This window comes from Bombina bombina, chromosome 3, assembly GCF_027579735.1.
Source record: "Bombina bombina isolate aBomBom1 chromosome 3, aBomBom1.pri, whole genome shotgun sequence".
Lineage (NCBI taxonomy): Eukaryota > Metazoa > Chordata > Amphibia > Anura > Bombinatoridae > Bombina > Bombina bombina.
Genome location: NC_069501.1, coordinates 483,077,352 through 483,089,486, shown reverse-complemented (window position 1 = coordinate 483,089,486; position 12,135 = coordinate 483,077,352). Strand labels below are relative to the sequence as shown.

Sequence of the window (12,135 nt, the reverse complement as noted above, 5' to 3'; positions counted from 1 at the left end):
TCAATTATTTATTTTTACCAGTGAAACCAATATAACATCTCAACATTCACAAATATACATTTCTGACATTCAAAAACAAAACAAAAACAAATCAGTGACCAATATAGCCACCTTTCTTTGCAAGGACACTCAAAAGCCTGCCATCCATGGATTCTGTCAGTGTTTTGATCTGTTCACCATCAACATTGCCTGCAGCAGCAACCACAGCCTCCCAGACACTGTTCAGAGAGGTGTACTGTTTTCCCTCCTTGTAAATCTCACATTTGATGATGGACCACAGGTTCTCAATGGGGTTCAGATCAGGTGAACAAGGAGGCCATGTCATTAGATTTTCTTCTTTTATACCCTTTCTTGCCAGCCACGCTGTGGAGTACTTGGACGCGTGTGATGGAGCATTGTCCTGCATGAAAATCATGTTTTTCTTGAAGGATGCAGACTTCTTCCTGTACCACTGCTTGAAGACGGTGTCTTCCAGAAACTGGCAGTAGGACTGGGAGTTGAGCTTGACTCCATCCTCAACCCGAAAAGGCCCCACAAGCTCATCTTTGATGATACCAGCCCAAACCAGTACTCCACCTCCACCTTGCTGGCATCTGAGTCGGACTGGAGCTCTCTGCCCTTTACCAATCCAGCCACGGGCCCATCCATCTGGCCCATCAAGACTCACTCTCATTTCATCAGTCCATAAAACCTTAGAAAAATCAGTCTTGAGATATTTCTTGGCCCAGTCTTGACGTTTCAGCTTGTGTCTTGTTCAGTGGTGGTTTCTTACCTTGGCCATGTCTCTGAGTATTGCACACCTTGTGCTTTTGGACACTCCAGTGATGTTGCAGCTCTGAAATATGGCCAAACTGGTGGCAAGTGGCATCTTGGCAGCTGCATGCTTGACTTTTCTCAGTTCATGGGCAGTTATTTTGCGCCTTGGTTTTTCCACACGCTTCTTGCGACCCTGTTGACTATTTTGAATGAAACGCTTGATTGTTCGATGATCACGCTTCAGAAGCTTTGCAATTTTAAGAGTGCTGCATCCCTCTGCAAGATATCTCACTATTTTTGACTTTTCTGAGCCTGTCAAGTCCTTCTTTTGACCCATTTTGCCAAAGGAAAGGAAGTTGCCTAATAATTATGCACACCTGATATAGGGTGTTGATGTCATTAGACCACACCCCTTCTCATTACAGAGATGCACATCACCTAATATGCTTAATTGGTAGTAGGCTTTCGAGCCTATACAGCTTGGAGTAAGACAACATGCATAAAGAGGATGATGTGGTCAAAATACTAATTTGCCTAATAATTCTGCACTCCCTGTAGAGTGTGTGATCTTTCATCTCTCCAAGTAATCGTTCCAGTACCTCTAGCAGAAAGGGGTCTAGAGTACTATTCAAACCTTTTCATGGTCCCAAAGAAGGATGGCACGTTCCGCCCAATTCTGGACCTATAGTACATAAAAAAAAATTCTGTCAGTCCCATCGTTCAAAATGGAGACGATCAGAGTGATCCTGCCCCTAGTTCAAGAAGGGGAATTTGACGACTATAGACTTGAAGGATGCCTACCTTCACGTGCCAATCCACAAGGACCACGTCAGGTTGCTAAGATTCGCACTTCTGGACCAACACTTCCAGTTTGTGGCCCTACCGTTTGGTCTGGCGACTGCCCCAAGAATCTTTACGAAGATTCTGAGGGCGCTGCTCGCGGTAGCGAGAGCCACAGGTATTGCGGTGGCTCCTTATCTGGACGAAATGCTGGTTCAGTCCCTGTCCTGCAGTCTCGCGGAGGACCACTCAAGCGCTCTTCTTCTCCTTTGATCACATGGATGGAAGATAAACGAAGGAAAGAGTTCTCTGGTTCCCAGCAACAGGGTGGAGTTCCTGGGTATGATAATAGATTCCATATCTATGAAGACATTCTTGACAGATCAGAGACATTCCAAGATTGCATCCAGCTGTCTTTCCCTTCACAGCTCTTAAAGGCCTTCTGTGGCCAGTTATATGGAGGTGATTGGGCTCATAGTATCCAGCATAGATGTCATTCCATTCGCCAGGTTCCATCTCATACCTCTTCAGTTATGCATGTTGAGACAATGGAACGGCGATCACTCAGATCTACCCCAACAGATCTCTCTAGACAACCGAGTGAGGGAATCCCTCTCTTGGTGGATCCATCCGGGACAGCTGGCCCAGGGGACATCCTTCTTGAGGCCATATTGGGAGATTGTGACCACGGATGCAAGTCGATCAGGATGGGGAGCTGCTTGGGGTGCCAGAAGGGCACAGGGCAGGTGGACTCGAGAGGAGTCGACTCTACCAATAAACATTCTGGAACTTCGAGCGATATTTAACGCTCTGAGGGCTTGGCCCCTCCTTGGGTCGCCCCCCCGGTTCATCAGATTCCAGTCGGACAACATTACCTTGGTGGCTTACATAAACCATCAGGGGGGAACGAGAAGCTCCCTAGCCATGAGGGAAGTATCTTGGATTCTGGAATGGGCAGAGACTCACAGTTGTTCGCTCTCAGTGATCCACATTCCGGGTGTGGACAACTGGGAAGCGGATTTTCTCAGCAGACAATCGTTTCATCCGGGGGAATGGTCTCTCGATCCCGAGGTGTTTGGGGAGATCTGCAATAGATGGGGGGACGCCGGAGCTAGACCTCATGGCATCCAGACTCAACTTAAAGCTACCCAGATACGGGTCGCGGTCCAGGGATCCCCAGGCAGAGCTGATAGATGCCTTAGTGGTGCCTTGAGAGTTCAACCTAATTTATATTTTTCCACTGTTGCCACTTCTTCCTCGAGTGGTGGCATCAAACAGGAGCAAGCTTTGACCATTCTTATTGTTCCGTTGTGGCCGAGGAGGACGTGGTTTGCGGATCTGGTGGGGATGTCATTATTTTTCTTCTGGCACCATTTATACCCTGATATTTCTCCTCCATGGAGGTTACCCTGTTGCAGAGATCTGCTGGTTCAGGGTCCCTTTCTACACCAAAATCTCGATTCTCTGAGGCTGACTGCTTGGCGATTGAACGCCTAGTCTTGGCTAAGAGAGGTTTTTCTGAGAAAGTAATTGATACTCTTATCCAGGCCATGAAGCCGGTCACCTGTTGCATCTATCATAAGGTGGCCTACTTATCCTGGTGTGAGGAACGTGGATATCCCTGGTACAAGGTTAGGGTATCCAGGATTCTGGCCTTTCTCCAGGATGGACTGAATAAGGGTCTTGCCGCCAGTTCCTTAAAGGGACAGATTTTGGCGTTATCGGTGCTGTTACACAAGCTGTGGCCTCTTCTTGGGCCTTTAAGAACGAGGCCTCTATGGAGCAGATTTGTAAGGCTGCAACTTGGTCCTTCTTACATACTTTTACAACGTTTTACAAATGTGATGTTTTTGCTTCGGCGGAAGCTATGTTTGGGAGAAAGGTTCTACAGGCTGTGGTGCCCTCAGTATAGGGTCCGCATCCTTTTAACTCCTGTTTTTGTTCATTTAGTGTCCTCTAGAGCTTGGGTATTTGTTCCCACAAGTAATGAATGAAGCAGTGGACTCTCCTCCCATTAAGATGGAAAACATAAATTATACTTACCTGATAATTTCATTTCCATCTGTGGGAGGTGAGTCCACTTCCCGCCAGTTTTGTTTTGGTGTGCAGATCTAAATTTTAATATTTTTCTTCTAGCACCATTTATATCCTGATATTTCTCCTCCTTGGAGATTACCCTGTTGCAGAGATCTGCTGGTTCAGGGTCCCTTTCTACACCAAAATATCGATTCTCTGAGGCTGACTGCTTGGAGATTGAACGCCTAGTCTTGGCTAAGAGAGGTTTTTCTGAGAAAGTAATTGATACTCTCATCCAGGCCATGAAGCCGGTCACCCATCTATCATAAGGTGTGGATGGCTTACTTATCCTGGTGTGAGGAACGTGGATATCCCTGGCACAAGGTTAGGGTATCCAGGATTCTGGTCTTTCTCCAGGATGGACTGATTAAAGGTCTTGCCGCCAGTTCCTTAAAGGGACAGATTTCGGCGTTATCGGTGCTGTTACATAAGTAGCTAGCGGAGCTTCCTGATATTCAGTCCTTTGTTCAGGCTCTATCTAGGAGCAGACCTGTCTTTAGAAATTCTGCTCCTCCTTGGAGCTTAAACCTGGTTCTTAAGGTTTTGCAGAGGGCTCCGTTTGAGCCTATGCATGCGCTTGACATTAAGATTCTTTCCTGGAAGGTTCTTTTTCTTCTGGCTATTGCATCAGCTCGCAGGTTCTTTGAGTTAGCGGCCTTGCAATCTGAGCCCCCTTACCTGTTTTTTTCATGCTGATAAGGATGTGCTTCGCACTGGGTTGGGATTCCTTCCTTGTGTCCTAACCCTTCTTCGTCTAAGGAAAGGTTACTGCATAACTTGGATGTGGTTCGAGCCTTGAAGTTTTATCTTCAGGCCACAAAAGATTTCAGACAGACTTCGTCCTTATTTGTGGTGTATTTAGGGAAGCGTAGGGGGCAGAGGGCCTCTTCCACTTCTCTGTCATTTTGGTTGAGGGGCATAATCCATTTGCCCTATGAGACAGCGGGACATAAGCCTCCTCAGAGGATTACGGCTCACTCAACTAGAGCTGTGGCCTCTTCTTGGGCCTTTAAGAACGAGGCCTCTGTGGAGCAGATTTGTAAGGCTGCTACTTGGTCCTTCTTACATACTTTTACAACGTTTTACAAATTTTATGTTTTTGCTTCAGCGGAAGCTGTGTTTGGGAGAAAGGTTCTACAGGCTGTGGTGCCCTCAGGATAGGGTCCACCTCCTTTTACCCTCCTGTTTTTGTTCATTTAGTGTCCTCTAGAGCTTGGGTATTTGTTCCCACAAGTAATGAATGAATCAGTGGACTCTCCTCCCATTAAGATGGAAAACATAAATTATACTTACCTGATAATTTCATTTCCATCTGTGGGAGGCGAGTCCACTTCCCGCCCGTTTGTTTTGGTGTGCGGATCTAAATTTTATATTTTTCTTCTGGCACCATTTATACCCTGATATTTCTCCTACTGTTCCTTGTTCCCTTGGCAGAATGACTGGGGGATGAGGGTAGTGGGGGAGGTATTTAAGCCTTTGGCTGGGGTCTGTCTGCCTCCTCCTGGTGGCCAGGTTTTTATTTCCCACAAGTAATGAATGAAGCAGTGGACTCTCCTCCCACAGATGGAAATAAAATTATCAGGTAAGCATAGTTTTATGTTTTTGTGGCATCTAAGTAAAGGATTAAATAAGTGGGTAAGTGTAAAAAGAGATTGTTTTAAAAAAAGGAATGGTGTAGTTTTAATGTATGTTTTATTTTAATTTGCACTAATCTATGTGAGTTAGGACAGCTGTGGGTGATAAAAAGCAGGACGTTCAGGGGTGTGCGTGTGTCTGCAGTACTATGGGCTCAATTTATCAAACACTGACGAACATATTTCGCCCCTGTCCACCCGTCTTCTCCCCTGGTGGGCAACAATCTATTGCCTGCATTTACCATTGTACGCGAGCGTTCCTTTGCGCTCACGTACAACTCCACCCGTGCACAGCCAATCACGCTCGGGCAGGACCGGGGAGATTGAAAACAGGGCTGGGAAGCAACAGTCTGTTGACCACTGTTTGATAAATCATGACTGCAAAGTGGAAAACGGGCTTGATAAATCTAGCCCAATATGGCAACAGTTTTGCAACAATGTACTACATTAGCAAGATATCATCTCTTCAACAAACAAATAACAAGAGAAGGAAGCAATTTGAGAATTGAAGTAAATTAGAGACTTTTTTTAAAACTGTATTCTCTATCTGACTCATTCTTCTATATAATATATATATTTTTATACTATTTATGCACAAAAAACAGTGCCCATTAAGTAGCAAACTTTATAAATTGTATGTCCGGGGTTTCTGAAGAATCATGATATGAATTCATGAATAAAGTTTATACCGTAAGTATGGGGCAAATTTACCACCCGGTAATATTAAGTTAGTTTTTGTTTTTATTGAAGGAATTGGTTAAAATGTACAAGCTACACTGATTTGAAATTTATCAATATGGATATTATGAAAGGCAGGAATTCTGTGCCATGTTTTAATTATTGTTGATTTTAATTATCTGTATATTGACTGGTGTAATGAGATTAGCGACACAGCTTATGGTAACTGCTTGTCACTATCTCAAATAGGCAATTACATGTAGCAGGTGTTGGCCAAGTAACCATACTCCGGATGGACATTTTATAATTACAGTAAGAAAGAACTTGCAGATGTACATGCGAATTTGGCCAAGTTTAAAAAAAATAATAATAAATGGGAGATCTAAAAGTTAGATTTACTGACCTAAACATATTAGCCGAAACCAGCGCTGCAGTTTATCAGCTATACCTATATATGGGTCATAATGCCTAAAGTATTACAAATGCTTTCATTTGTTAGAGTATTTTATTACTGCGCTATTGCTTCTATTACTGTGTTTAAAGGGACAGTAAATGCAAAAATAATGTGCAGAATTATGTAACATTATCTTAGCAACAGGTTTAAAAATCTAAAGATTTTAGAGATTTTACCCCTCAAAGTTGAACTTACCTGGTCTCCTCTCCAGGATCTTCTGATCGCGTCTTCTTTTTCATAAGCACTTTGCACCCGATCGCGCTATTGAACTGAATGTAGCGAGCTCCCACTCTGGTCTGGTAGCGGGAGCTCGCTAAACCAGGTAAGTTCAACTTTGAGGGGTAAAATCTTTAGATTTTTAAACCTGTCGCTAAGATGATAATACATAATTCTGCACTATGTGCAGAATTATGTAAAATTATGCATTTGATGTCCCTTTAACACCTGATTCAGAGCACTAAAATACTTCAGGGACCTAGCTGAACACATCCAGTGAGCCAATGACAAGAGGCATCTATGCAAATCTACTATTTACCAGCTAATTCACAAATAATGCATTGCTTTTCCTGAGCCTATCTAGGTATGCTTTTCATCAAAGTATGCCTTGAGAACAAAGCAAATGACCTAAACTTTCTCTTCCAATAAGCAGCACCAAGGATCTTTACTTCTGTAACTAGGTCACCAGCCATTATTCTCTTTGAGGACTGTAATGCCTGCTTCTCCTGAGCAGGGCTTTACCTATGTGTTATAGCTTTGTTGGTTAGAATATTTTGTTCTTTTTATTGTTATGTAATTGAAAAACAGCATCATTTTACTGAGCGAAGGTTAGGGAAGCAAAGAGTTATAGGATACATAGATCTTATAAATAGTGATACAATACAGCACAAAAATGAGGGATGTGATGGTACTGATTAATATATTAAAAGCAGGGCATTGCTGTAAATATCTGAAAAATAAATATACCGAACAAGGAATTTTGAATTGTGATAGAACTGAAGTGTGTGCAAAGGCTGCTGATTGTGTAGGATATTCAGATTGCACTGTATATAAATGGTATAAATCTTAAGATTCAGCAATAACGGCTTTTTTGTTTCAAGCTTTATGTTGACTAAGAAAAGAGCCTTCATCTTTTCAGACAACACTATTGTATGCATAGCGTTTTTAAATCAGTGGTTTGCAATTTTGTTATGTAGAAGTCTTCTGAAAAATGAAGCTTGAGTGAGTAAGTGGCAGATGACATCTTATACAGATAAATGCAGGATTGTGATTTTGGGTTACAGTAATATATTATGCTACCTACAATCTAACAGATCCTGCTTTGATGCAGAGAGATTTCTATGTAAACCACAAGGCCTGCCATCATATTATTCATAAAATTATAGGGTCAAAATAATACAGTTTAATGTTGCTTTTGTGCAAAGAAAAACAGAGTGCATGCATATGTGTATATAGATACTTGTATCTTTATATATACACTGTATGTGTGTGTATATGTATGTGTGTGTGTGTGTGTGTGTGTGTATATATATATATATGTATGTATGTCTGTGTATATGTATGTGTGTGTGTGTGTGTGTGTGTATGTATATGTATATATATATATATATATATAGATATATATGTTACGGGTAATGTCCGATATCTTGGTAATCCTAGGATTACCCGGGTAAAACTGACATTACCCATGCGGCTGTGGGTAAAGCCTGATGTACTGTAATTCCCCCATCTACACTATTTATTTATTTTTTCCTCTTCCTGGGACTTTCAAGGAAGTTGCCCCGGTGATCCTCTGGCATCCACCCCAAGTGAACCTTGGGGAATGAGATTTAAAAAGGGGGGCTTCACGGAGGCAAAAAAGATAGTGAAGATGGGGAATTACAGTGCATCGTATAGATGTTTGATGCAGTGACTCGCTGATCTTCTGAGCTTACATCAGGCTTTACCCAATGCCACTTGGGTAATGTCCGTTTTACCCAGGTAATCATAATTCTAGGATAAAGGGATTATTTTTATGTGCACACCAAAACTATCAAACTCATGTGCTGGCTTTGAAGACACTAAGCTAACATGTGGGGGCACAGTATACATTGCCTAAGAAATACCATTATTGTTTTGCTGATGATTATGTTGTATATATTAAAATCTGTCGTATGGTTATTCTTGCAGATATCATGCCCATAGCAAGCTGGTAAGCTTCATGGCTCCTATTGACCACAGCACGATGACCGATGATGCCAGGTGAGTAATAGACTAGGTTTATCAAATAGCTTTTAGCAGCGGGATATTGACTTGTTCTTCAGACTGTCGTCCACTCTGCTTTTTTCTTATCAGTTAACTATTTGTCACTAGTGTCATAGCAAACATTTAGGTTCATATCTTCCCTGGTAATCTAGCTGAGCTTACATTTCGGTAATTACCTCCAAGATATTTCCATAAATCCAATAACCACATACTGGAGTAGCTTATACGTTGTGCAGAAATTATCACGTTTATAGATTGTAACCGGTTTTAACAGTTGAAAGCTATTTTAACATTATGCTAAAAGCTGCTAAAGGGAACTGCATAGAAAATTACTTTATGGAATAAAATAATTATTATATATTTAGAATGTTTGTTCTTTTATGATCGAAAAATTTCTTAACCACTTTTATTTCATTTTAAACGTGAGATTTTTACTGTTCTCTTTAAAAAAAATATCTTTAAATGGGCAAAAAGCTGCTTTATAAAAATGTTGATAATTTTCGTATTGGATTTTTGAGTGCCTATACCTATGTGTTTAACTCCTGCAAAGGGGTTCAGTTAAATTGGCAATACTCTGATGACCCTGACTGGACACAGATGGCAATTTTGCGGCTCTGCACATATGATGTCTTTGATAGGCTGAGCAGCGCCAGTCCAGTAGTGCATTGCCAGTCTGCAGTTAACTATGTGTTTGATCCTTTTCAAGGCTTAAACACATAGGTATAGGCAAGCGATAATGCAAAAAAATGCTCTAACACATAGCAGCATTTATTTATTTACCTTAAAATAGACAAAGGATTTGTAGGTGGTGCCATTAAATAGAAAAAAAAGATAAAGTTCCACATATTTTATTTTATATTTGTCTGAAAGTGTATATATTATATTTGCAATCATTTGTCAAGAACTATTACGAAAAGCTACCATACAAATATGAAATAAAGATTAGGAATAGATACAATTATATATATTTTTTTTAAACACACACAATAACAATCAGTCGACACTGTATTTAAGCACAGATATGGTTATCCACAGTAAAGATTCTTTCAGTAGGCAGATTGAAAGAAATGTTGAGTGGAAATTGACAATTGTGACATTATTGAATAGTGTTTCCTGTAAAAAAAAAAAATAGCTGGAGGGTAAATTGCTTTTGTACGAGGAAGCCACATGTTTTACAGTATGGTAGTGGATATGAGATTTCTTGTTTTTCTTACTGATAAAATTATAATTCAAACCACTTCATTTTGAAATAGTAGATTATGAATGTTAAAAACTTGGTTGTAGAAACACCTAAGACAAAAATGCAGGAGTAATGTTTTGTGGTTCTTGGACAAATAAGTAAAACAGAAACATAGATTTTGACAGCAGATAAGAGCCATAGGCCCAACAAGTCTGCCCAAAATTTCCTATAAGGTGTAAGTGCATTAAGATAGCTTTATGCATATCCCAAGCAGAGGTCAGCATCCTTGGGCCCCCAGATGTTTTGGAACTACATTTCCCATGATGCTCAGGCAGCCTAAAGAGTGTCTCAGCATTATGGGAAAAGTAGTTCCAAAACATTTGGGGACCCAAGGTTGCTGACACCTACTCTACAGTGTTTGTCTTTACCACCTCTAAGGGAGGTTTATTCTATGGATTAACTACCCTTTCTATGAAGAGGTGTTTCTACAAATGACTCCTGAACCTACCACCCTTCAACCTGAGATCATGACCCTTTTTTTCTGGTGTTGCTCTTTATGTGAAAAATGCTTACAGCCTCAGTTTTATGATCGTTTTCAGCAGATAAGATAGGGGGAAAACCTAGGTTCCAACATGGGGAAGGGCCCATTACTGTATAGAAACTCAGTGGAATTGAGAAAAACTATTTTCAGAGTTAAATTACAGGAGGGGGCAAAAAAAACTAAAGTTTTTTTTTTTACTACACATAATTAAATATTTTAAGATTTAATGAAAGGGAAACTGAACTGTAAAATTGTGTTTTCTTTCCTATTGCATGGAGAATCCACGATTTCATTCCAATTACTAGTGGGAATTCAACTCCTGGCCAGTAGGAGGAGGCAAAGAGCACCCCAGCAGAGCTGTTAAGTGTCACTTCCCTTACCCATAATCCCCAGTCATTCTTTTTGTCTGTATCATCTGGAGGATGTGCGAAGATGGTGCCTGAAGATATTTAATCCTTTAATGTGTACTTTTCCCAGCAAGCAAGGATTTGTGGCTATGCTGTTTTCATGTAAATCTCTTTAGTAAGAGTAATGGTGGCTTTTAGCAGTTAGAAGGTAGCAAGGTGGTCCTTGCTTTATTTCTAACATCTATGCTACCCCTTTATAGAAAGCCAGGGTTAGTTATCCTGTCGTTTCTTTCTCTACAGGTCCCTGACCGAAGTTGGTGAATCTGTCACACCTAAGATGATGCGTCTGCCCTGCAGCTGGAGCCACAGGTAAATGCTCTTGCCTTCTAGGTATTGCGGGTCAGCACTTAGGGGGTTAATCCTCTGTAGCCATTATTGGGACATGACTATCTCCCTAGGCTGGAGTATTATTTTGGTCAACTCTGCTAGGGTACTGCATTGCTAGGGAAAGGGTTACTTTGACATATTCATTTTAGTAACAAGGCTGGCTATGAGACAGTTTGTATGTTTTAGCAATGGGGCACATTAGGGGTTAATCTGATAACAGCTTTATTACTTTCCCCTATATTCATGTGAGGACGATCAGTTGCACTTTTCAATTTTAACGGCGCAATGCCGCATACTTGTGTTTTTTTTCTAATACTGTGGCGCCATTCCTAATTTTTCTACGTTGCGGTAATGTGATCATACTTGTGCTTCCAGTATAGAGCGGAGCGCATTGCGGAGTGTTTAGGTGATTAACAAGCTTCTACGGATTTCTTTGCCTTCTCAGTCTGCGATATTGCATTTCAGCTTGTGGGACATCACAACTTGTCACTAGAGTAGGTCCTCAGCTAGGGCTGAGATTTAGAAATAACAATATTTTTTAAAGTACTACTCTGTCTCTGAGACTTAAAATATTTCTTTGATATCTGTTCAATTTTATTTCTATTGGGAATATATATTCAGACATGGAATCTGTAATACATTTTGGAGGTAATTGGAGATCCAGGATACAAACAGGATGTTTGATGACAAATCTTCATCAGTAGAGGTCTTTCAAGTTCTAGATCTTTTTGTCGGACATTATGGTTCAGGAATGGGAGAAGCCGGGGATTCCCTTTTCCCCATCCCCTGTTTTCAAGAAAATGTTTCCTGTTGCTGATTCTGTTTGTAAATCGTAGGCACTGTACCTGAGGGTGCTATAGCCACTCTAGCTAAAATAACTACTATTCCTCTCAAGGATAGTGCTTCTTTCAAGGACCCTATGGATAAAAAATGGAAGCCTTTTTAAAAAAGATATTCATTTATCAGGGTTTACAATGGCAACCAGTGGCAAGTATTGCTTAGGTTGCAGGTGCGAAGTTTTATTGGTGCAACTCCTTGTCTGATCTAATTCAGAGGAGACT

The 12,135-nt window shown here is 41.0% G+C and overlaps 1 protein-coding gene across 1 annotated transcript in view; it reads left to right on the top strand.

Annotated features, from left to right (window-relative positions):
- Window positions 1-8,663, top strand: part of LOC128653488 (protein AATF) — a 451,438-nt gene extending 442,775 nt beyond the window's left edge. Inside the window, exon 11 of the mRNA XM_053706822.1 lies at window positions 8,545-8,663. Within this exon, the coding sequence (XP_053562797.1) occupies window positions 8,545-8,620 (76 nt within the window). The 3' untranslated portion in view covers window positions 8,621-8,663. The remainder of the gene's footprint in view (window positions 1-8,544) is intronic.
- The last annotated feature ends 3,472 nt before the right edge of the window (window positions 8,664-12,135 follow it).